General features: G+C 44.0%; 2 protein-coding genes across 2 annotated transcripts in view; one reads left to right on the forward strand and one right to left on the reverse strand.

Annotated features, from left to right (window-relative positions):
• Positions 1-4490, forward strand: part of C6HXorf65 (chromosome 6 CXorf65 homolog) — a 71909-nt gene extending 67419 nt beyond the window's left edge. Inside the window, exons 5-6 of the mRNA XM_029607962.1 lie at positions 1524-1651; positions 4377-4490. Coding sequence (XP_029463822.1) covers positions 1524-1651; positions 4377-4490 — 242 coding nt within the window. The remainder of the gene's footprint in view (positions 1-1523; positions 1652-4376) is intronic.
• Positions 4491-10130: 5640 nt separating this feature from the next.
• The window catches only part of FOXO4 (forkhead box O4), a 95405-nt gene continuing 79271 nt past the window's right edge, over positions 10131-26264 (reverse strand). Inside the window, exon 3 of the mRNA XM_029607236.1 lies at positions 10131-21285. The gene's annotated coding sequence lies outside the window, so the exon portion shown is untranslated. The remainder of the gene's footprint in view (positions 21286-26264) is intronic.

Consider the following 26264-nt stretch of genomic DNA (forward strand, 5'->3'; position numbering starts at 1 on the left):
CTCTCCCTGGGCCCCTCCATCCTCCCTCCTGGTATAAAAACTAATGCCGTACAACATGACGCTGTCCGCAGCTCAGCCAGGTGCCAAAGTAACATCATTTTGGCATGAACATCCAGGACACCAACACCATTTTTCAAACTATAGAAGGCAAGGCAGGAGCACGTGGATCTCACTCCTGCCCTGTGAACTTACAAAAAGTGGGGATGCCATCAGGTGGGGTAAGTGGAGGCTAAGAAGGTCTCTGGCTCCAGAAATCTTTGAGAGGGGAGAAGCGTGGATCAGAAGGGTCCCAAAGAGGCCTTGGTTGAGTTTGACTCAAGTAGGATCTAGGAACCCAGCCTTCATTTTTAAACCACGAAGAGGGTTGGAGGGGCCCAGCTGGGTAGGCCAAGGCCCCATGGATATTTTTGAGGAGGGGGAGCTGCTAAGTTTGTGTTTTTTGGGGGGGGAAGGGATAAGCACAGAGGATTCTTAGCTATGGGGGTACATAAGAACATAAGACATGCCAAACTGGGTCAGACCAAGGGTCCATCAAGCCCAGTATCCTGTTTCCAACAGTGGCCAATCCAAGTCACAAGTTCCTGGTAAGTACCCAAACATTAAATAGATCCCATGCTACTAATGCTGGCAACAAACAGTGACTATTCCCTATTGGATTTCTCCAGGAACTTATCCAAACCTTTTTTAAACCTGGATACACTAACTGCCTTAACCACATCCTCTGGCAATGAATTCCAGAGTTTAATTGTGCGTTGAGTGAAAGAGAATTTTCTGTTTTAAATCTACTACTTGCTAACTTCATGGAGTGCCCACCCTAGTCCTTGAATTATCCGAAAGAGTAAATATCAGATTCACATTTACCCATTCCAAGTCCTTTCATGATTTTGGAGACTTCTATCATGCCCTCCCTCAACCATCTCTTCTCAAAGCTGAACAGCCCTAACCTCTTTAGCCTTTCCTCATAGGGAGTGAGGAGTAAAGATTGGGATAAGCACACAAGATTCTTAGCTGTGGAGGGAGAAGTAAAGCTTGGGATAAGCACAGAGGATCCTTAGCTTTGAGAAGTGAGAGGTAAAATCTGAGATAAGCACAGAGGATTCTTAACTTGGGGGGACTGACAAGTAAAGGCTGGGATAAGCACAGAGGATCCTTAGATGTGGAACAGGGAGGGGTAAAGCTCGAGGTTGGGTAGGCTTTATGGTATTACATCAGAAATGGGCAGAGTAGATGGGGCCTTGTGGTTTTGATCTGCTGTCATAGTCTACATTTTATAACATTTATCATATTTATTTAAAAACAAACAAACCTTGTTACATGCCCATTTGATAAAATTCTCAACTTCCTTCTCTGATCTCACATTATCTTCCATGTCCTTCATCTCATTTCTCCCTTCCTTGTTCACATCATCCCAATCTTCTGACCCTTCTTCTCTTGTCAGTAACAGGGATGGGGGAAAAAAAAAAACAAAAAACAAAAAACAGACTATGCTTGCTCAACTTTTTCTTTGTCCTCTCTTTCCTCAGAGGCCCTTAAGCGCCAACGAGCTTTCTTAGAGAAGAACAGAGTCAAACTGGCCAAACTCCCGGAAGCCAAGAGAACTCGTTCTAGTGAGATATTGGGCCCAGTGCCCTCAGCAGTCTCACAGCCTTGGGTAAGGGAAACACATACACACACATCCCAACAGTTTAGCAGTTCTCTATTCTTTCTGCAAGCCTCCAGTATTACACCAATTCAGCCAAAGGCATCTGACATATTCTCTATACTTTCTAAGGTCTTTGAAACATGTAGCATGGACACATCACAAAACCAGAGACATTGAAGCAGTTCCCTACACTCTCTGCAGTCTCCAGGAACACATGAACACTCCAAGATACACATCAGTTCTGTATACTCTGTGCAGTCTCCAAGAATACATACACACCCCAGAGAGACTGTAGCAGTTCACTTGCATCTCTGCAGTCTCCAGATATACATACACACACACTTCCAGAGATACCATAGTAGTTCCCTATAGCTCTGCTGTCTCCACAAATATCTGAACTCCAGAGATACCGTAGCAGTTTCTTACACTCTCTGCAGTCTCCAAGAACACATACACAGCCCCAGAGAGACTGTAGTATTCCCTACACTCTCTGGAGTCTCCAGGAACATCCACACATCTCCAGAGACACTCTAACAGTTCCCTAAATTTTCTGCAGTCTCCAGGAATACATACACATCCCCAGAGATATTCTATGTGTTCTCTGTGTTTTCTTTGGTATCTTAAACTTGTAAAGGATATTTACATATAAGAGAAACCTTAGCAGGTTCAAACAGTCTCCAGGAACACACATACATACACACACCAGAGACATCTTAAGTGTTCTCAGTTCTGTAAGGAACAAATACATATTACAAACACACAGCTTGGCAGTTTCCTATGCTCTTTGTGGTCTTCACTAACACACCAGCCAAATTAGACACACCCTGTTTTCTGTGCTTTTGGAGGTCTGTCCAGCCTGTAAGGATCACACATATACCACATAATCAGAGACCTGTTCCCTATGTCCTCTGTTAAATTTAGGAATAACATTTCTGCATACGAGTAACCTTTAAGGAGCAGCAGTTACTACCCTAAGCAACTTGCAGGCAGACTGGATGGAGCATTTGGGTCTTTATCTGCTGTTATTAACTATGTTATTATTTCTCATTGCTGGCAAAAAAACATCCTGACCCCCCTCACAAAGACAAATTCTCTTCATATGTTGTGTACACACTTCCTGGGTATAAGGGAAGGGCAAGGTGGACCAGTGCTCAGTTAATCTGGCTCAGGGGTTAAGCCCCAGGTGGTGGTCCAGATACCTTATTTGGAGTGGAGCAAGGGGTCTCTAACTAAGACCTTGGATATTTCTATAGGCTGGATTTCCCAGGCAGGGCCTGGACATTTATTTGGGGGATGAGGATGGTTTCCTAACAATGGGTCAAATATTTCTCTGGTGGCATAGTAAGATGGTTCTCCATGGCAGAGCTGTGATATTTCCCTGGGAATGGCAGGAATGATCTACTAGATAATGCTCAAATATTTCTCTTGCAGAAGTGTGTGTGTGGGGGGGGGGGGGGGGGGGGGGTCCGTCTACTGTGTGTGTCTGGGCATGGGGTAAATCAGTAGTGTTCATTTTCAGTCCTCAAGGGGCTGCAGATGGATCAGGTTTGAAGGATATCCTCATAAATAAGCATGAAATATATTTGCATGCACACTGCCTCCACCATATGCACATCTCTCTAACACATAATCATAAGTGATAGCCTGAAAACCCCATCTGTTTGCAGCTCTCGAGGGCTAAGAAATCCCCTGGGAAAGGGCTTTGGATACTACTCTGGGTGTGTGTGTGCGTAGGGTCGTGTACCCAAGGAGTAGAGCTTAGATATTTCTCTTGAGAATGATTCTTAGGGGAAGGGCTCAGAAATTTCCTTAGGGGTGAAAGGCAGTGAGAAAATGGTTTTCCAGGAAGGGTTTAGATTGCTTTTTGGAGGGGCATTAAAATCATTTGCTCAGTGTGCAGCAGCAGCCAAGAAAGCAAATAGAATGCTAGGAATTATTAGGAAAGGAATGGAGAATATCATAATGCCTCTATCACTTTATGGTGAGACTGCATCTTGAATTCTGTGTGCCGTTCTGGTCACTGCATCTCAAAAAAGACAGTAAAATTACAAATGGTACACAGGAAGGTGACCACAATGATAAAGGGGATAGAAAAATTCCCCTAAGAGGAAAGGCTAAACAAGTTAGGACTCTTCAGTGTGGAGAAGAGACTGCTGAGGGGAAATATGATGGAGGTTTCTAATATAGTGAGTGGAGTGGAACAAGTAAATGTGAATTGGTTATTTATTCTTTCAAAAAGTACAAAGATTAGGGGACACACAATGTTACTAAATTGTACATTTAAAACTAATAAGAAAATATTTTTACTCAATGCATAATTAAACTCTGGAATTCACTGCCAGAGGATGTGGTGAAAGGTTAGTGTAGATGTGCTTGAAAAACGTTTGGACAAATTTGGAGGAAAAGTCCATAAACTATTACTAAGGTGGAGTTGCAAAAATCAATTTCTTAACCCTGGTAAAAGCAGCATAGAATCGATCTACCCTTTGGGATCCTGGCAGGTGCTTGATACTGGACTCGCCACAGTTGGAAACAGGGTACTGGGCTTAATGGACCTTTGGTCTGGTCCAGTATGGCAAACCTTGTTTGTATGTACAGTAAGTAGCAAGGCCCTAAGGACATGGCTCAGTTGGAAAAGAAATTAATGCTGTGAAGGGCCACATTGTCTCACTGGTATAGAGTTTGGTGATATTTGTGCTCTCTTTACCATCTCATCCTGCATCTTCTTTATCAGATGAAGGTTGCTGGGAAGCCAGGGCAAGGAGGTTCACAGGAAACACCACTAAAGAAAAGTGACTCCAAAACAAGAACCAAAGTGGAGACGGGCAGAAAGGAGCGGCACAAATAAAGGAAGATGAGCCCCCTCGGATTGCACATTAGAACTGCTGCAGTGTAACAAAAAACAAGCAAGAAAATCATGTCAGATTCTTATGTGGTAGGGGCTGGGGTGCATCAGACAAGGACAGGTGGTGAAGCTTGAAAACGTAGATGTTTTGCAGGGTATGTGACTGAAGTTTTAGTGACGGGGGAGTGCTGTGTTTTTGTGTCGGGGAAAGGTGGCAGACAGTGACTGAGGCGGTAAGGGCTGTGGAGATGGGGGGTGTGCGTGGTAACCATTACTGAAGTTTTAGAAGCTGGAGAGTGCTATGCGTGTGGGATGAGAGGTTAGAACATAAAAGGTGGTAGGGGCCTGGGAAGTGTGTTTGTGGTGGCAATGATTGAGGTTTTAGGGGCGGAGGATTGGGGTGGGCATGGGTGTGTGAATCAGTGGCAGAGGTAGCGTGTGGCAACAAAGACTGAAGTTTTAGGAGCAGGGGGGTGCTCTGTGTGTGTGTGCGGAAGGGGGGGCGAGGTCAGAACGTGTGCGGGCAATGACTGAGATTATAGGGAATCAGTGATTGAGGCAGTAGTGACAGTGCAACCTTCCACCAGCGAGCCTTGTTCCTAGCTTTACTTACTCACTGGTCACACCACGCCTTAGCCTCAAACCTACTTAACCCAGCCTCCTCAATGCCTCTTCATTAAGTCACCTTGGCTCTCTAACCTGGCCACTCTTTCCTAGTTATCCTGTCTTGTCTTGCGACTTACCTAGGCATCTGACCTTGCCTTGGGGCCTCGTGCCTTGCTCTGGGCCCTTCCAGGCCTTGCTCTCTGGCCTCTCAAGCCTCCTTGCCATGCTCTGTGCCCTCCTGGGCTTTTCTGCCTTACCTTAAGGCCTGCGAGCCTACTAGAATTACCTTGCCAGTCTTGTGCCCTGTGGTACCTATCTAGTCCGGTCCTGTCCTTATCCAGTTGATTCAACTCGTCTGTTTCCTAGTCCTTCCCCTTGTCCAGCCCTGTCTGCCCTCAGTACTGGCTCCAGTCCCCAACCTGTGCTTTGAGCCCAGCCCTCAACTAGTACCTGCACTCAGCTTCCAGCCTGCTGTGCCTTATCCAGTCTATACCTGACCTCAGCTCCCAGTCCATGCCCTGATGTTCCACAGTAGATAAGTCCTACCGGACCCCAGAACCCAAGGGGGTCAACCTGTGGGGGAGGGGGTTGGTTAGGCAGAAAACAGGCTCCATTCCTGTCCTGTTGCCCTGTACTGCCTCTGTGGGGATGCTCCCTGCCCGTGACAAGCTGCAGCCCTGAGAAAGTGTGTGTTCCATTCTGTTTTCCTCATCAATCATCTGCATGTTCATTGAGATATGCCCTCTGGACCTAATCTCCTGCTCACTAAGACACATCCTTATGCCACCTTGAGGAGAATCAGAGACATCAACAAACTGATAGGAGTGCTGGAACTCACATTCTGAATTCATGTGGAAATTTTCAGTTGACTGTGGTAGTGGTGTGTGTTCAAACGCAAGTTTGAACACACTTGCTCCAAGTTGTGTAATTCCCATGTTTTATTGTAACTGCAACCTTCTGTCAGCACCTGTTAACGTTTACTATGATTATTTATTATTAACTTATTATTACTTTGTTCTTTCACCTCCCGTTAATTGTAAACCGGCATGATGCGATATTCATCGCGAATGCCGGTATAGAAAAACTTAACATAAATAAAAAAATAGTGAACGCAACTAGCTGAAGTAAAGCTCTGTCAGATGACAAATGCCCTCTAGCATCATAAACTGGCTTAAGACATGCTGGATATTACTTTGCCTGACCCAAGGAGGGGAGCCACTGGACCTATATTAAAATGGAGCACCTGTGCAAAAGCTGTGTTTCTAGCAGGTACCCTGTGATTACTAGGGACCCAAAAGCAGATGATTGGAAATGTACAGCACCCTGATCAAATGACCAGGAATGGCAGTAATCATCACCAAGACCAGTTGACCAGATGTGCACAGCTCCCTAGGATTATTGAGAACCTGAGGTCAAAAAACTGGACAAGTCCTAGTGCATTGGGATTATAAGAACATAAGGAATTGCCATAATGGGTCAGACCAAGGGTCCATCAAGCCCAGTATCCTGTTTCCAACAGTGGCCAATCCAGGCTACAAGTACCTGGCAAGTACCCAAACACTAAGTAGATCCCATGCCTCTGATGCCAGTAATAGAAGTGGCTATTTCCTATGTCAACTTGATTAATAGCAGTTAATGAACTTCTCCTCCAAGTATTTATCCAAACCTTTTTTAAAAACTACTAACTACACTAACCACATTATCTGGCAACAAATTCCAGAATTTAATTGTGCGTTGAGAGAAAAAGAATTTTCTATGATTAGTTTTAAATGTGCTACTTGCTAACTTCATGGAGTGCCCTCTAGTCGTCCAATTATCCCAAAGAGTAAATAACCAAGTCAAGTCTAAACGTTCTAGACCTCTCAAGATTTTAAAGACCTCTATCATATCCCCCCCTCAGCTGTCTCTTCTCCAAGCTGAACAGTCCTAACCTCTTTAGCCTTTCCTCATAGGGAAGCTGTTCCATCCCCTTTATCATTTTGATCGCTCTTCTCTGTACCTTCTCCATCGCAACTATATCTTTTTTGAGATGCGGTGATCAGAATTTTACACAGTACTCAAGGTGCGATCTCCCCAAGGAGTGATACAGAGCCATTACGACATTTTCTGTTTTACCATTCCCTTCCTAATAATTCCTAACATTGTTTGCTTTTTTGACTGCCGCAGCACACTGAGCCAATGATTTCAATGTATTATCCACTTTGATGTTTAGATCTTTTTTCTGGGTGGTAAGTTCTAATATGGAACATTATTATCATGTAACTACAGCATGGGTTATTTTTCCCTGTATGCAACACCTTGCACTTGTCCACATTAAATTTCATCTGGCAATTGGATGCCCAATCTTCCAGTCTTGAAAGGTCCTCCCTGCAATTTATCACAAATAATTTTGTATCATCTGAAAATCTGATTACCTCACTCATCATATTCCTTTCCAGATCATTTATAAATATAATGAAAAGTACCGGCCCAAGTACAGATCCCTGGGGCACTCCACTGTTTACCCTTTTCCACTGAGAAAATTGACAATTTAATCCTACTCTCTGTTTTCTGTCTTTTAACTAGTTTGTAATCCACAAAAGGACATCGTCTCTTATCCCATGACGTTTTACTTTTCTTAGAAGCCTCTCATGAGGGATTTTGTCAAACGTCTTCTGAAAATCCAGATACACTATATGTCTACTAGTTCACCTTTATCCATATGTTTATTAACCCCTTCAAAAAAAATGAAACAGATTTGTGAGGCAAGACTTGCCTTGGGTAAATCCATGTTGACTGTGCTCCATTAAACCTTGTCTTTCTATATGCTCTGTGATTTTGATCTTTAGAATAGTTTCCACTATTTTTCTCACTGGTCTATAATTTCCCAGATTACCCCTGGAGCCCTTTTTAAATATTGGGGTTACAGTCTTCAGATAAAATTTGTAACCTATCATTAAAATCATCCATTGTAACTAATAGATTTGAAATTTCATTTTTTAGTTCCTTCAGAACCCTGGAATGCATTCCATCCCGTCCAGGTGATTTGCTACTCTTTAGATAGTCAATCTGGCCTACTACATCTTCCAGGTTCACAGTGATTTGGTTCAGTTCATCTGACTCATCACCCTTGAAAACCATCTCCGGAACTGGTATCTCCCCAACATTATCAAGGACTTGTGGTTAGTTTACTGGAGATTCACACCTTACGCTAATTGAGAACCCAATTGTAGATGACTAGGTGTGTGTACCAGCCTGGGACTACTAAAGACCTGAGAGCATAATGCTGCACAATAGCCAAAGGCTACTAGAAACACATCTTCTGTGCAGGTGCTCCATCTTAATGTGCCCCCCCCCCCCCTCCCCGGGTCAGCAAAATAATGTCCAGCACTTCCTAAGCCAGTTTATGATGCTAGAGGGCATTTGTCATCTCACTTGCATTTGAACACACACCACTACAACAGACATCAGAAGATTTCAACATGAATTCAAAGATTGTGAGTTCCAATATTCCTATTTGCTGGTGTCTCTGACTCTTCTCAAGGTGGCATAAGGATATGTTTTGGTGAGCAGGAGACAAGGACCATGGGCACATTTTCTCAATGAACATGCAGATGCCCAATGAGGAAAACAGAAGGGAACAGACAGCTTCTCAGGGCTGCAGCTTGTCATGGACTGGCATGGCTGGAGAGAGGGAGCACCCCCAGAGGCAATACAGGGCTACAGGAAAGGACTAGAGCTGGTCTTCTCCCTAACCAAACTCCTCCCCAACAGGTCGAGCCCTTGAGTTCTATGGTCTGGTAGGACTTGCCTGCAATGGAACATCAGGGCATTCACTGGGAGCTGGGAACAGGCTGGGAGCTGAGGTCAGGCTTAGGCTGGACAAGGCACGGCAGGCTGGGAGCTGAGGGCAGGCACGGTTGAGGGCTGTACACAGATAACTGGCTGAAGTCTTGGCACAAAACACAAGTTGGGGGCTGGAGCCAGGAACTAGCTGGACTACAACCAGGAACTGAGGGCAGGCAGGGGCTGGATACAGACAGGGCTGAAACAGGGACAAGGGCAAGGACAGGACAGGACTAGACAGGTAACAAGAAAGCCCAACAAGGCACAAGACTGGGCAAAGTAATCCTAGCAAGCTCGGAAGCTGTAAGGTTAAGACAGAAAAGTTCAGTAAGAATGGCAAGGAGGCTTGATAGGCCGGAGAGCAAGGCCAGAAGTAATGGATACGCCACAAGGCAAGGCAGGAGGCCTGGGTAGGCTGCAAGGCAAGACAGGATAACCAGGAAAGAGTGACCAGGTCAGACAGCTGAGGTGACTCAATGAAGAGGCACTGAGAAGGCTGGGTTAAGTAGGGCTGAGGCTAAGCAATGGGTGCAACCAGTAAGGAGGTAACTGACAGAACTAGTAACCAGGCTTGCTGATGGAAGGAAGGTTGCATAGCAGGTGGAACCCTGGCATGGGAAGACTATACAGCAGGCAAATCCGTGACACAGCTGCTTTTCATTAGCAGAAATATGACATGGAAGGAGAAAACAGAATGTTCTGGGGAGGTGAAAGCAGCAGCAGGGCTGGAACTTTACCCATACATTTCATGATTTCTTACAGCAGGAACTGCCATAGCCATGCTGCCCTATTTATCATCCTCATGTATAAAAAGCTAGGCAAACCTGTCTTATAACAAACAAAAACGTTGGCATCTAAGCTATTTCCTATTCATTTTTTCCAGAAAGCTAATTCTGCTACTTGTGACAAATCTGTTAACTGCCATTTTATTACAGAGATATCAAATTCACATTAATAGACCACCTACCTGATAATATCAATGTAGCATATAATCGCCGATGCTACATCTGTGACATCATCCTAATGCAGATTTCTGGGAGCTTTTGCAGAAGAATGTCCTCGACAGATGCAGGTTTCTGGGTTCTCCTGTAAAATCTCCAGTTGGGAGAAGGTATGTGTAACAGCAGATGAAAAACTGAATGCTGAAATGTAATCTTAGCCCACTTTAACCTTCTGGTGCAATGCACCAAGAAATAGGCCAACAGCACAAGGCAAGCTTAAACATTTCTTTTATTTCTCAGACTGGCTCCCTCTAAAATCCTTACCACATTGTTGCACAGAGTCTTAAGTACATAGGGAACAGCAGAAGACATCTAAATAAAAGGACAGGAAATTAAACCACAGAAAGAATTCAACTGAGCACAAGAAAAACTTCAATAAAGGGCTGAATTGGCCAGAGACAGCACAAAGGTGGGGTGTCCAAATTCACCATACAGTTGAGAACCTGTGGACCTCACAACCCATCCTACAGACAGACATGACACCTGAGTACTGCCAGAAAAATCATGCCAAAAAAACTATGGCCCCAAATTTGCTCATAAAACACTGAAAGTTCATTCAAAAAGAAGAGGGTGAGTCAGGAACCACAGAATTAGCTCATTTCTAATTAGGCTAGAGATGACTCAAGACTGCTCTAGCAGCCAAATAAAATGTAGCTTTCTAATTTGCAAAGGAAATACAGGCATTCCAATTTGTCTACCAAGTCACTTCCATGATTATTATTTTTTTTTAACATAGCAATCAACTGACATGATGGCAGCATAGCAAATTAAAGTGAAGGCTATGGTGGAACCCACTGTCTGGAATTCACACCTATAAAACGTTGGTCTACGATTACCCTGCTTCTCACAGCAGTAGCCAATCTCTGACCCAATCTCAAGACTCACAGCATACACAGTGTTGGTCCATATCATAGCTAAGCAGCACGTATCAGCTTTGTGGACCGCTAAACACAGAGATGCAAGGGAACAGTCCCCAGAACATTCAGTGTCACTGGCAGACATACTAGGGAGAGAACCACAACAAAGACTGCAATGAGGAGGGCAAGGATCCCTGAATTTACAATTTATATGATCCCATGCAGGAGTCAATGCTCTGCTGCTTGTCCACACACCTTTGCCATGTACCACCACCTACTTGCATTGGTTGTAACTAGTCCCTTGCAAGGAGAGAGGCAGATTGGTACAGGTATGGGGGTAACTAAGGAAGAGTTAACCTTATGCTGTCAAGTAAAGGATGTTCCAAAATCAATTTAAAAAAAACAAGCTGATAAAACATTTGCTTACTATAAGAAGATGTTCTGCATAGACAGCATGATGAATTAGCCATAACACAAGGGTGATGTCATCCAACAGCACTGAATGAACCCATCTCTCTAGTTAAGTAGAGTATTTATTATTGGCCTATGCACGGGAGATCCCACATGCATGCTACTTTGTGAGGCCTTCAGGTCATTTGTAGAGCTCAGCTTTAGCTAGGGAGTCGACTCTCCAAGGAGCTGGGCAGTTATTAGGAATAGCTAATTTAGCCCTGATTGATAAAGAAATCATATTTGTTTACCATAAATGGCTTTCACCATAGACTAGCCATGACTTATGGGGAGTCCCAAGTTGAGGTACTGTGGAACAGTTACTGAATAAGCAATCCAGCTCCCCCCATGGGAGAGTGGACTATGAAGCAAACAGGCTGTGCAAAACGGCTTGTCCAAAGTTATCTCCAGACTTTAAGAAATGATCCAGACAGTAATGAGATATGAAGGTGTGCACAGATGACCACGTTGCAGCTTTGCAGATGTCTTTGACAGAGATAGATTTCAGATGAGCCACTGATGTTGTCATGGCTATGACCTGATGAGCCTTAAGTCTTTAATCTGCAGACCAATCAGCACAACACAGTCTGCTAGTCAATTGGTAGAAGTTGGTTTGGCAACTGTTGCACCCATTCTATTGGGATAACAGGATATGAATAGTTGAGAAGCTTGACAATGAGGCTGTGTTCTCTTCAAGAAGTAAACTAGAGCCCTTTTGCAGCCCTTTCTTCTTTATGTACATGGTGTCTGGAAAAGATTGATTCAAATGAAGAGCAGAAACTACCTTGGGAAGAAACTTTGGGTGGGTGTGGAGCACAACTCTTTTGTGGAAGAACTGAAGATACAGTGAGTGGAAACCAAAGCCTGATGTTCATTGACTCTACTTGCTGAAGCGATCGCCACAAGGAACACCACCCTACAAATGAAAATTCAGCAATGGTGACTAATGGTTTGTAAGAGGGTTTCATGAGTTGTGCCAAGATGACACTGAAGTCCAAAGAGACAGGAGATTTAGAAACCTGAGGGTGATATGCATTAAGGTATACTTTCATTGATGAATCACTGAAACCTGATGAAGATTTAAAAAATAAAGTACTGAAGCAGATCCTTAGGGTCACAGGCATATGAATCCAAGGATCCTATCTGATGCTTCCATTAAAAACTATGCTTTTCTGGTGGACAGCTTCTGAGCCTAGATCCAATGTCCTCTGGTCTCTTTGGAGAGCACTAGTGAGGAGATTACTGAGCTCTACATCCATGCAGTCAAGTTGAGAGGAGAGGTCTGGCTCTCTGAGAAGAAAAAACAAAACAAAACAGAGGACAGACTGACAAGCTTGACAAGATGGGAGAACCACACATCTGGGCCAAGCCAGAGCAATGAGGATCAGACATGCCCTGTTTGAGAACCTTTGGAATAGTCCTCGACACTAATAGAAGTGGTGGAAACAGTAATCCACATCCCACTGTATTAGATAAGCAACCAGCATATGTCTGAACTTGTTTTGAAGAAGAGAATAAACTTTTTGACTTTCCTATTGCTTTCTGGACAGAAGACCCCAGAGGTTGAAAAGACTGTTTGCCACAGACTGATCCAGAGATCACTCGTGGGGCAAGAAGTCATTTTAGTTTCAAATCTATGGATGAAACATCAGATTAGTTCATTTATAAGGTCCTTTTTGTAAAACTACATATGCTATGGAGACTTAAGCCTTTATTATATTATCAAGATTTCTGTTCAGTTTTGCAAGCATTGGTGATTACAGGCTTAGATTACTGTAGTTCTCTACTGGTTGGCCTGCCTGGTAATCAATTACAATTTCTGCATAGTCCAAAACTCAGCAATAAGGTTAATATCTGAAGTGAGTGCAGTTCTCTTAACACACCAGTTTTCAAAACTCTGTTAGCCTTAGCTTGGCAGACTAAATTTAAAATTTTAATACTGATCCACCAGCTGAGATTTGATAATAATAAACAACCACATATCCTGGGGTTCATGCTATTCTTAAGATCTATATTCCACCATGTGTTCTGTGATCTGCTGGAAAGGTTTTGTTGGAGGTTCCATCTTTTAGAGTGGTACATCTGGAAAAAGCTCGGGAGTGGGATGTTTCTTTAGTGGGACCATCCCTATGGAATGCCCTCCTTGATGCCATTAGGAATTTTGCTTGACCACTTTTAGGAAGACAGTGAAGTTTTGGGGTTTTTTTTTTTTTTTTTAAATAAGGAAGCATTTGGAGAACACTGATCTACCTTTACTTTTGGTGAAGTCTGAGGTTCTTTCTGGGCCATAGGTGTTTTAACATCTTTTTAGATAGATAGAACAGCTGAGGTTTCAGTTTATTAAAAAAACATGTTGTGTGGCAAGTATGCGTTTAAGTATTTAGTATTTATTTGAATTTATTAATCTACTACTGAAGTTCTAGACAATTTACAATGTAAAACATACATAATAAAACAGAACATGATAAAAAAAACAGTCAAACAAAACAAAATCAGTACAGTATTAAAAACATGTCCTGATATTTGTATTTAAAAAATAAGCAAAACAGGTCTAAGGTTCTCTGTACGGTTCATTTTATGTTTTATCAGTATTTTATAGAATTTAGTGGTTTATTTTTTAGGTTTTATGTTACTTTTTATGACATATTGAATTTTTTATGTTTGTGATACTGTTTTTATTGTGTGATGTTTATGTTCTTTTTTTTTTTAATTTATGAATGTACCCATGTAATCCATCAAAACATATATGAGTAGAATACACATTTTTGAAATAAATTTAACATTTTTATAGACCAACATTCATCAGGAACATCACATTGGTTTCCAGAGAACAAATAATGCAGCGGAACAGAGCTTTAAAATGATCATAATTTCATCAGGGGGGAGAAAATTTAGGGTAATAGGGAAAAAAAAAAAAAAAACAAGCGAACAGCGGAGCGAGCAGTAACAATCGTATAAATCGTGTATAAGATAGTTTACAGGAGCTGGGTACATAATTCGATACATAATAGTTTACAGGCGCTGAGGATCCCAAAGGGGGGTGCTGAATCTATTTACAGGCACTGATGCTATTTACAGGATTGAAAATAGAGTAAAATTAGAGCAAAAGTGTAGCAGAGGAGGAGAAAGTAGGAGAGAATGGAGAGTTGAAAATTGAAAGACTCTATTAAGGTGGTCTGCTAATGTGCTGCTTGAACCAAAGCTCCTTCCTGATTGCCTATTCACAGATCCTCTGGGACTTCCAGCAAAGTGCCCAGGATCCCATGCTTGCTTGTTTGTTCACATAAACATCATTATTTGATTATCTGTTTGGACAAGAATTCTTATCCCTTGAAGAAGGCAAGAGAACACCGTTGGTATATGCTGAATGATGTATAACTCCAATAGCCTGATTTGAAGAATATATTCCATTGTCCACTATGTCTCTTGATTTTGAGAGGAACCTGTATGTATGCCCAGCCCTTGGTGGATGCGTTGGTGATCAGTTACTTGATAAGGCAATGCTCAAAAACAAGATCCTACCCTCCAGGAATGTAGGATTGAGCCACCATAGAAGGGATGCTTTCATCTCCCTGGCAACTGTAACTGAGTGAGACAGAAGTTGAGTCAACTGATCCCACTGAGAATGAAGGTCCTACTGGAGAGATCTCATGTTGAGACAAGTAAGAAGAACTACATGTTTTATTACCGCCACTGTCATTACTGGCATCAGTAGCCTGGGATCTACTTAGTGTTTGGATACTTACCATGTACTTGTAAGCCTGGATTGGCCACTGTTGGAAACAGGATGCTGGACTTGATGGACCCTTGGAATGACCCAGTATGGCAATTTCTTATGATCACCAGGATTACTTGAGGCAGAGCTTGAAGATGTTATAGCAGATCCTGGACTAATGCTTGGACCAATGGAAGGAACTATTTTCTCCAGTAAATCTATTCAAACTCTGATTAATTTGATCCTCTGAGTAGCCCAGATTGAAAAAGATGAATTGATCTTTTCATGGAGTTCGGAACTCCCTCCTGGGAAGGCCCCTTCACCAACCTGTCAACCAGGTATATAAAGACACAGATCCTTTGGTGGCATAGGAGCAACTCCACTACTGCCAACATTTTGTGAAGACTGTCAGGGCTGCCAACGGGCTGAATGAAAGGAACTTGTATCAGTAGTGTGTTTTGTTTTCCATGAACCTGATGAATTTCCAATGTGATGGGTGGATAGAAATGTGAGCATACACATTCTTCAAATCCAGAGCATACATCTAGTCCCCTACTTGAATGAAGGGGAGAATGATGTGTAGGGCATTCATCTTGAACTTCTCCCATAAGAGACTCTTGTTCAGCCTTTGCGAATCCAGGATGGGCCTCAATCCCCTCCCCCCCCCCCAAATTCTTTGGGATAAGGATAGGACGACAATATAACTCCTTGCCACATTCCTCAGTAGGTACCAGTACTATTGCCCGCTAACAGAGAAGCGTTGTCACCTTGAGATGAAGCTAAGCTATATAAGACTGATTCAGATTAAAACCTAAGACGTGCAAGCAGTAACCAAATTCTACAATTTTGAGGACCCAATGTTCCTCTATGACTCCTTCACCCTACTGGAGAAGTTGTGGTGTGAAGGTTGATACCCATCAAAAACTTGGCCCCTGCTTTGACTTGCATGGGTTGTGGCATCTTTGGCTGCTGCCTTTCATACAGAAGCTGTAGCTACAGTAGAGCGAGCAGGGCTCAATAACACTGAAAAAGTTGGAAGGGGTGTCACTGAAATAAGGGCTGCCTATAAGAGAAGTATTGGTATCTTGAACCAGAAGTTTGCTCAGTGGTTCTGGAAAGAGACTTTTTTTTTTTTTTAAATCTGGGTAACTGTCTCCCTGATCTTGTCCCCACTACAGGGGAGTCAGTCAGCTTGTCGTGAACATCTTCCCACAGACTACTAACTCCAAGCCAGGCCATACAGCAGGCTCTGATGGCTGCTGCTGATGATATATGAAGCCTTCAATACTGCTGCCATATCGACAGGATAAGATGGCGCTCACACTCTTCTGTATCCAAAAGGGCATGACAATAACCCTTTTGCTCCCCCTTCCAAGGATTCAACTATGGGGCTTTACCTTCTCGGTGCAGTCATGTAATTGCTAGATCATACAAAGCTGATGGGCTGCAATGTGTACATGGAGCATGGAACCTTGGAAGACCTTTTTCCTGAAAGTATCACAATAGCCTAGAGTCCTTACCAAGAGAAGTGTTGGAGAAAATATAGGTCGTCTTATCCTGCTTGAGAGCTGATTCCACTACCAAAGATTGATGGGGTAACAACCATCCTTAAACCAGGAGCTGGTTGCACTCTATAATTGAGGTCTAACTTTCTGGTGAAGCTTTCTGATACTGGAGAACATGATATTGGATTATCCCACAGCCTTGTTTATAGGTCCCACAGGATTTGGTGCACTAGGGGTGGTTGCTGTTCAGACAGGGTCTCCAGGATATGAAGAAGGTCAAAAACTTCAGAAGGTTGGTCCTTATCCCTCCAAACATTAACCCCAATGGCCTTGCCCAACTTATCTAGGAATTTGGAGTAGAAAAGATCTTCTGGTGGAAACTAATGCTCCAGCAGGTCAGGTAAGGGAGTCGGATGGAATTTCTGTAGGTCCCTTCTCCAAGTCAGTCATAGACTCTAACCCAGGACTCCAATGAAGAGGATGACAATCACAATGACACCCTTGATTGTCTCACAGGGAAGACATGCCGGGGAAGGATCAGTGTGGCCATGCCCAGGTGTTTCAACCTCGGTAGCTGGATTGCTCCATGGACGGGGGAAGGTTGCCTGAATGACTTCTATCTCCAGGATTAGGACATCTGGTGAAATGGAAAAGGTTGGGACGCCCCCTTGTGGAAGAAAGTCTGACACCTTTGACAGGAATGGCTGAAAGTAAACTCCTTGTCACTGGCTATCAAACAGGTAAAGAAATTCACCAATTCCAACATTTGCTCCCCGGACTGCTGTAGACCAGAGTCAACAAAGAAACATCATCCTCAGAGATCTGAATTGGGTCATCATCCATGTAGTCTCCTCCTAAAAAGGACCACAAGAAGACTAGGGGTACCACTGGACAAATAGAATCTGGGATTACTAGCTGCAAGGTAGATGATTGCTTCCCAGTCTGAACTTCCATATTCAAAAGTCTGGCAGTCTAGCATCTGGAAAGAAGAGATGAGATGGGATAAAGGTGGCTTCTATGCCAAAAAGGAAGAGGGAACCTGAAAATCAGCCCTCTTGGTCCCTCCAATTCCAGGGACGTATCAGATGAGAATCCAACTGTCAGAGACTTGACCAAGTCTTATATGTTAATGGCACTGGATGTGTCAGAATCAAGTGCTTCACCAGTGCTGGGCACTTCACATTTGCCAGAAACATTGACACCACTTGCGCAAATACCGGCTGCTTTGACACATCAAATGGCACTTTTGAAGAAATTCAAGGGGGATGAGGCTTGGAAATGTGACATGTAGCACGAAGACTCTGATGCTCTACATTTCTGAATCTTGCTTGTCTGCAGGGTCACAGTGGATCCAGAACCTAGCACTGTGAGCAGACGAGCCTAAGATGAGGAGTTCCTGCTTGACGTGGCACCTAAGGAAGCTCTGCACAGCTCTGGGCCCTGGGAGACATCTGGCCACAATCATAGCAGTTCATAAAATCATGATCTGGGCCCAGGTATTTGTAGTAAACTGCATGGCTCTCTGTGACAGCCATTATCCAGCCACACACACAATCTTTGAAGCCACTGGGAGTGGATCTCTTACTGGGCACAATCTTTGACATTTTCAATTTTTTTTTCTAAGAGCGCAGTGAAAAGTGTTATTGAAGGGCTGCTGAGGTAGCATAGGCATATAAAGTGAAAAAAAGAAAGGAAGAAGCCCTCAGGCCAACAGAAACCTTTTGAAAGAGAGAACGAGAACATGACCGTGCGGTAGCACACACAAAGGCTGAGGGGCTTATGAGGCGACACGCACCTGGGAACTCCCGCACATGCTCAACAGTAAAAACTCTGAGCTAGAGAGTTGGGTCCATTCACACCACATGACATCACCCAAGTGTCATGGCTAATTCAGCCCTGTTTGTCGATGGAGAATGTTAGTTATAAAAGAACCAGTATAGTGTACTTCTTACAGTAGCCTGAAACTTGGCACCACACTGCAGAAACAAGCAGAGCAATAGGCAGCAGTCCAAGCCCCTAAACTTCTCACTTGCTGCTAAAATACCACTGCAGACAGCGGCAGCATGATACACAGCAGCGTTGCACTGCAGAAATACCTCTGAAAAAAAAAACAGCTAAACATCTTAAAATTGTGTGTGCATGTATATCTATATAAACTACTTCATTGCATATTGCATTCAAATTTTAAAATCATATTTCTGGGTGACATTTGTAGATTTGAAAAACATATATGAACATTTATATTTTATTCTATTTCAAATAAAATGGCACATGAGCAAAAGGTTGATCATTGTTCTAAATAGTCCTTCAGTTGCAAGAGATCAGAGAGGCCGAGGGATCATCAGGGGGCATGTGACCTAAGTGAAGGAACATGCCTATAACAAAAGGAAGGGAGAAGGTATGTTTGTCCCATGACATGCATCTCAGCATCCCACTTTAATTCTCTCAGAGTGAGGACATATGGAATATGATGTTCAGAGTCAATCAGCATGCAGGATTTCCCCTCCTGACGCCCCGCATGTTCCCCAGTACTACAGTCTGTGTACATCTAGTAATAGAAATGATGAAAGCTTGTAAGTTTAAAGAAAATAATAGTATACACAGGTGCAAGGGTCTGTTACCCCCTGCTGCACTTCCCAGTTCTACTCACATGTGCAAGGACTCCCCCACACCCTGTGAGGGTCCCACAAAAACAAAACCTTTCTCCAATCTGGGTTTTGAACATGAAATATGTTGCTTTCAGTGATAAGGTTGCCTTTCACATTCATTCACTCTTTTCATACATGGTTTTGACTCCAAGCTTACTGGTACTGTTACCAAAAAGTAACCTACATTCTCTGATTCTTGACAACTCCTAATCTAATTTGCCAAAGGGATTATGAGAAATGATCTCCAAAAAGAACCTTAAGGGAGTTGGGGGGACAAAGCAGGCTCTCTCTTAGGATCCAGCTAAAGTGAAAACAATATTAGTGCAAGAAAAGCAAAAAAAGGCTTCACTTTGCCAGAGAAGCTGCGTCTCTGACGTGATTGCAACCAGTCACTAAGGGGCCTGGGGAAGTGCAAGGTAACATGGCCCTTTAACACATACACAGGGATCTTGTTTCTCTCTAAAAGTTAAGTCCACACGCACCTTATGCCTCCGCACTTAAACGCAGCCCCAGGAATGCCTGTTTAATGCAGCATGGAGCATGTGCGGGCTTTGAAAGAACCAGGCCAATTTATCCAGGTAAAGAACCCTGAAAACTGCCAAGAAGGAAAAGCTGGCATGTGTTACTTCACACAGAAAGGTAGAGGTGCACAGGGCAAGATACAAAGTAAAAACACCTGCCATGGTAAACACATATGTACCCCCAAACGTTATCCTGCAGTGGACAATCTGAAACTGCCTCCACATGCTCTCCTATGGAAACATCATGCACGCACTTTTCTCCTCCTTGTCCTAGGATTGACACTTTTGTGGCTAAAAGTCTACAGGTCATTGTGCCCATACAATTCCTTTGGAAATGGGCCCTAATGCACAGTCCTGGCATGAGTGTTTCTGTAAAGAAAGGTAAAGTGCCATCCTCAGTACCAGGGGTGGGGGTACCTGCATCATGGAAATGAATGTCAGGGAGGCCACAAGACTGCACTGATAATAAATTAAAGGGAAATAATGTGAAGAGGACCCCCCACAACCCCATCTCCACAAGTCCTGGGTCAGGCCATGTATCAGCTTCCCCCTGCCCAGGAAGAAACTGATCCTTCATCCTGCATGAGCCTAGTCTCAGCTTCTCTGTAGTGTTTACCCACTAGCATGCAAAATTATAAAATGTGATTACAAAAGGTGGCTTTTATCCTAAAAAATGCTATTTTCTACATTAAAATCTATTTTAAATGCTTATAAAAAGATCTGTTATTTATAGCTGGTTTTACATATAGATTACAGGTAAAAGTACATTTTTAAACAAAATCCATTACAAATAAAAAGTTTAAACTGGTCTGTATGAGGAAGGCATACAAACTCTCTGCCTGCCCCAGCCTTAGACACCACTTTTCATTGTAACCCTGGTTTTCTCAATGTCACTTCTCTCTGCAGCATGCTGTGGACCCGGCAGCACAGGTCCAGGATGTGCCTATCAGACAAGGTGGACCACAGCAACTGAAATTCAAATATGCAAGATTAGTAGAGTTAAAAAAAAAAAATTTAAAAAAATCAGCATTTCCAATTTGGATATGTAGACATCAAGGCAGCTTTGTGCTTAGTTTGAAGTTTCTCCGCTGCAGCATGGAGAAGAAAGGAGCTCTGGAAAGAGGCTTCTACATCTGGGGACGGAGACTGGAGTGTGAGCTCTCCTGCAGCACTGCCCTGCTCACAGTTCTGAACTCTTCCTAATGTTAGGTACTGCTATCCTCCTGAGGGGAGGCCCAGAATGAACTTCAGTCATCCCTCCATCAGTCTGCAGTTTACAAAAATGGATTCCCTGCAGCATCCCCAGCACTTCCCACTACTTCCCCTTGAAATGCGGTGCGTTTATTTTTGGGGTGCGCTGAACAGGCTTTGCATATGAAGGCTGATTTAAAGTGCTGTTCTTCCATCTTTCTTGCAGTTTGCTGAATAGAAATCAGATTGGGAATATAAACACCAAACCTTGATTCTGAAACACCTTCTGTGACTGGAGAGATTTCAGCTGCAGTACTTCCTGGTGAGTATGCACACATTCAAGAGTGTTTTCTCTCATGTGGAGGCTCTGCTGTGCTCAGAAAAGCCTGGTGCTGAAGTTCTCTCGGTACTCTTCATCAATTTTCCTGGGCAGCAGGAGGGATATGAAATCAAATCCAGACCCACGCCTCAAGGACCTCCTGACAAAAGAAAAAGAATCAGGTTAATACATTAGAGGAGCCTGCATACTGCCACACTCCAGTTTTTCCTATTTACTTACATTTTGTACTGCTTTTCCAAAACTGCTCAACGTGGTTTACAATGGTCTTTTTAAATCCTCTAGTTTTTATTTTTTCCACTGCTTTATTGGCATCACAACCAGTCCTATTCTCCTCCTATTGCTTTTCTTTAGTTCTTCCTCTCACTTTGCTTTCTTTGAAAAAACCATGGACAATTAAAGAAAACCCTTACTGCAGTTTTCTCACTTCGACCCTCTCTTGCTTCCATCAGAAGTGGGTGGGGTGCTGAGAAAAACTGGCAGCAAGGTTCCATGGGGCAGCGTGCATGCAAACATACCCGGAGGATGGAGTGTGTGCACCAGCTCAGTTCCACAGTGCGAGGAACCTTGCTGTTAGGGTGCAGATGAGTTGACAAGCTGAGGCATGCGGTGAGGCTAGAGGGGCCAAACTCAGAAGTGACAAATACCCTTTGCATCCTGCAAGCGGCATTCTTAGAAGGTTCACCTCACAATTACAGACTTTACAATGTATGCATAACTGCTGCGTTCATGGGGCAAGCTGAGAGGCAATAGTGACGCCGAAGCCACTCTCCTCTGGTGCGACAGCATGGGCCACTGCAAGGAAACAGACTTCTAGCTTCAGGAGTTCTAAGAAAAGATCATAAAAAATAGGGCAGGACAGGAAAATGAAGGATCACAAGAGGTGCACCCCCTGCATTCAGGCAGGAGCCACTCTATTTGGACTAGCCCAGACAGATGTCTATCTAATCTGTTCTTAAAAATCTTCAATGTCAAAGAGTGCAGCACCTCCCCAGATAACCTGTTCCAGTGCTCAGCCATTCTTTTAGCAAATCAAAATCTTCAGTGAAGCAATCTAAGACCACCACTTCTTGTCCTTTTCCCCTCAGGGTTTACTCCAAGGCCATCATCTTTGAGTTTACATGGACTCTGAATTCTATAATACTATCAAGCCAGCCACTTCCTGTGTTTAAAAGCTCTTTTCAGAAAGCATGAAAAGCAACTGGCGACATTTCCAAAAATTATTTTAAAAATGTTATTTGCCAGCCTGAGCCAAAGATTCTCAAAAACTGGAAGAGGTGATGAGGATGAAAACAAAGAATTCAAAAAGGCATGAGGAGTTCACTGTGGATCCCTAAAGGCTAGAGGACAGAATAAAAGAAAAGGATGCATGGGGGTTAACCTGCATGGAGCAGCAGTTACTACCATGACTGGAACCCCCCCCCCCCCCCAAGTCTGTCAATGTATGCCTTAATTCCATTTCCCTTTTCTAAAACATCTTGAGCTATTCATCCCCTCTTGCCCTCTTCCAACCTAGGAGAGCTGGGACTGGTTGCTCATGCACTATATAACTAGCCATTTTGTAGTAGGAGGGGTGGCTAAAGTCACTGCAGAGCAGACACCAGAGAAACAATATGGTTTTTTTTTCCCTGCCTCACCAGTATTCCCTTTTTTGGAGGGGAATTCGCTGTGCACAATCTGCCAATGGATTCTAGATATGGCAGAGTTGCTTACCTGTAACAGGTGTCCTCCTAGGACAACAGGATGTTAGTGCTCATATGAGTGACATCATCAGATGCAGCCCGGCATGGAAAACTTAACTCAAAGTTTCTAGAAACTTTGACCGACACACTGAGCATGCCCAGCATGCCACTATCCACACGGGGGTCCCCTCTTCAGTCTCATAATATAGAATTTGCAAAAAATAAAATATCGAACCCAAAGAAAAAACCAACTCCGCAGGGTGGCAGGTGGGTTTCGTGAAGACTAACATCCGGCTGTCCTAAGAGAACACCTGTTATAGGTAAGCCAGAAGAATGCTGGGTTGCACAGAGAGAGGAATGTCGAGTAAGAAAAGGGAAGAGATTATCTCCTTGTACAGGTCCTTGGTGAGGCCTCACCTGGAGTACTGTGACCAGTTCTGGAGACCGTATCTCTGAAGGGGCAGAGACAGGATGGAGGCGGTCCAGAGAAGGGCGACCAAAAAGGTGGATGGTCTTCAGCAAATGACTTATGAGGAGAGATTGAAGAACCTAAACATGTATACCCTGGAGGAAAGGAGGAACAGGGGTGATATGATACAGACTTTCAGATACTTGAAAGGTTTTAATGATCCAAAGTCAACAGCAAACCTTTTCCATCAGAAAAAAATCAGCAGAACCAGGGGTCACGATTTAAAACTCCAGGGAGGAAGACTCAGAACCAATGTCAGGAAGTATTTCTTCACGGAGAGGGTGGTACACGCCTGGAACGCCCTTCCGGAGGAAGTGGTGAACACCAAAACTGTGAAGGATTTCAAAGGGGCGTGGGATAAACATTGTGGATCCATAAAATCTAGAGGATGTGAATAAGGAGAAAAGGCATGGGCGTGGCTTGCGGGAATGACGGCTACTACTTGGTGATCAATACCCTTATTCAATAAACACGCACATGGTTAATGAGACTCCAACATTGCTCTATGCTTCAATGGCAAGAGAAAATGTGGAAAAAAGGATTTGCATTCACAAATAAGCAGGGGAGTAGCTTGCTTGTTACGGTGGTTACTACACCAAACCAAATAAGCCTGATACTTCACTTGGAATACATATCCAGCACAGCTCACTGCTTCAACAGCAGGGGTAATGAAGAAAAGAGGATTTATATTCAGACAACAACCAAGGACTGAATTGCACAGGCTGGGTAAACAAAAAAGAGTGGGAGTAGCTTTCTTATTGTGGCGGTTACTACCCCGAATCAATTAAGCCTGATACTTCACTTGGAATACATATCCAGCGTAGCTTACTGCTTCTACAGCAGGGGGAATGAAGAAAAGATAATTTATATTCAGACAACAACCAACAAGGACTGAATTGCACAGGCTGGGTAAACAAATAAAAGTGGGAGTAGCTTGCTTATTGCGGCGGTTACTACCCCTAACCAATTAAGTTAGATACTTTACTTTGATGAGACTCCAGCACTGCTCTCTACATCAATGGCAGGGGGGAAGGAAATTGGAACCAAAAAGTTACCAATAAAGGCCAAGAGTAACAGATAAGTATGAGAAAAATAAGTGTGAAAGTTTGCTGGGCAGACTGGATGGGCCGTTTGGTCTTCTTCTGCCGTCATTTCTATGTTTCTATGTTTCTAAGCAACTCTGCTTTCTCCTAGGACAAGCAGGATGGTAGTCTTCACACATGGGTGAATACATAGCTACAGGCTGCTCCTGAACAACAAACAAGACCGACAGGCATCCAACCAGATGCCAACAGGCACAACAACCTTGGTGCTGTCTGCCACAGAGGGAGACAGCCTGAACCCGAAGAGAGGGCCCAATGTAGGAAGAGTTGGTTTTCATGGCTGAAAAAGATTACAGAGGACCCAAATGACCAAAACCACTGTCACATCGACCATCCATATCCAGGCAGTAATGAGAGGTGAAGGTGTGGAGGGAACTCCAAGTCGCTGCTCTGCAGATCTCAACTATGGGTACCTCACCCAAGTGAGCCACCAAAGCTGACATGGCTCGTACAGAATGAGCCTTGACATGGCCCTTAAGTTGCAGTCCTGCTTCCACGTAGCAGAAATACAATCTGCCAGCCAGTTGGACAAGGTCTGCTTGGACACAGACTCCCAGTCTGTTTTTATCAAAAGAGACAAACAGTTGTGTGGACTGGCGATGGGCTGCCTTCCGTTTCAAGTAAAAGGCTAGGGCCGTCTCACAATCTAGGGTGTGCAGGACTCGTTCACCTTGGTGAGAGTGCAGCTTTGGGAAAAAAGGTGGGCAGGACAATAGATTGATTGAGATGGAACTCTGTGACCACCTTCGGTAGAAGCTTAGTTTGTGTACACAAAACCACCTTACCATGAAAAAATTTTGTGTAAGATGGGTATGACACCAAAGCCTGAAGTTCACTGACCCTGCATGCTGAGGTGACCACAACTTGGAAGATGACCTTCCAGGATAGGTACCTCAGGTCGCAATATCTCAGGGGCTCAAAAGGTGCCGTCATGAGATGGGTCAAGGCCATGTTGAGGTCCCAGGATACCGCTGGGGGCCAGATCGGAGGCTTGAGCTGAAGTAAGCCTGGCATGAAACACCCCACAAGAGGGTGGGTTGAGATGGACAAGCCATCCACCCCATGGTGCTATGCCCCAATGGCACTGAGGTGCACTCTCACGGAGGTGGTCTTCAAGTCAGCCTCAGACAGGTGCAACAGGTAGTCCAGAAGTCTCTGAGTGGGCAGGAGAACGGATTCAAACCATTCCCCTCGCACCAGACCAAGAATCTCTTCCACTTAAAATTGTAAGACTTCCTAGTCAAAGGCTTCCTGGACTCCACCAGGACTCGAGACACGCTCTCCGAGAGGCCCAGAACTTGCAGGGTCATCCAGTCAACATCCATGCCGGGAGGGACAAGGCTTGGAGGTTGGGATGGCGCAGTCTGCCCTGTTCCTGTGTGATCAGGGCAGGCTGCGCCATCCCATCCCCAGATGGATTGGAGCCCCATGAGGATAGATCCTGCATAAGTGAGAACCAAATCTGTCGTGGCAAATAAAGCATGATCAGGATCACGGTTCCTCAGTCCTGCTGAAGTTTCAGGAGAGTCCTTGATACTAGTGGAAGCGGAGGGTACACATATAGAAGGCCGGTGCCTCAATGATGGGCAAAGGTATTCGAAACCAGCCATTCGTCTGTTCTGATTACGGAGCAGAACCAAATCTATTTTCCTGTTGCACAGGGAAGCAAACAAATCTATGTCTGGAATCCCCCCCAAAGGCAGAAGATCTGATTCACCACCTCCTGTTTCAGGGCCTATTCATGGGGGCGGAAGGCCCAACTCAAAGCATCCACCTTCACATTTTCGGCCCCTGGCAGGTATATAGCTCGCAGGAGAATGCCCTGCGAGTGCCCAGGACCAGATCTGTACCGTCTCTTGTCAGAGAA

Source organism: Rhinatrema bivittatum, chromosome 6, assembly GCF_901001135.1.
Source record: "Rhinatrema bivittatum chromosome 6, aRhiBiv1.1, whole genome shotgun sequence".
NCBI classification, from domain to species: domain Eukaryota; kingdom Metazoa; phylum Chordata; class Amphibia; order Gymnophiona; family Rhinatrematidae; genus Rhinatrema; species Rhinatrema bivittatum.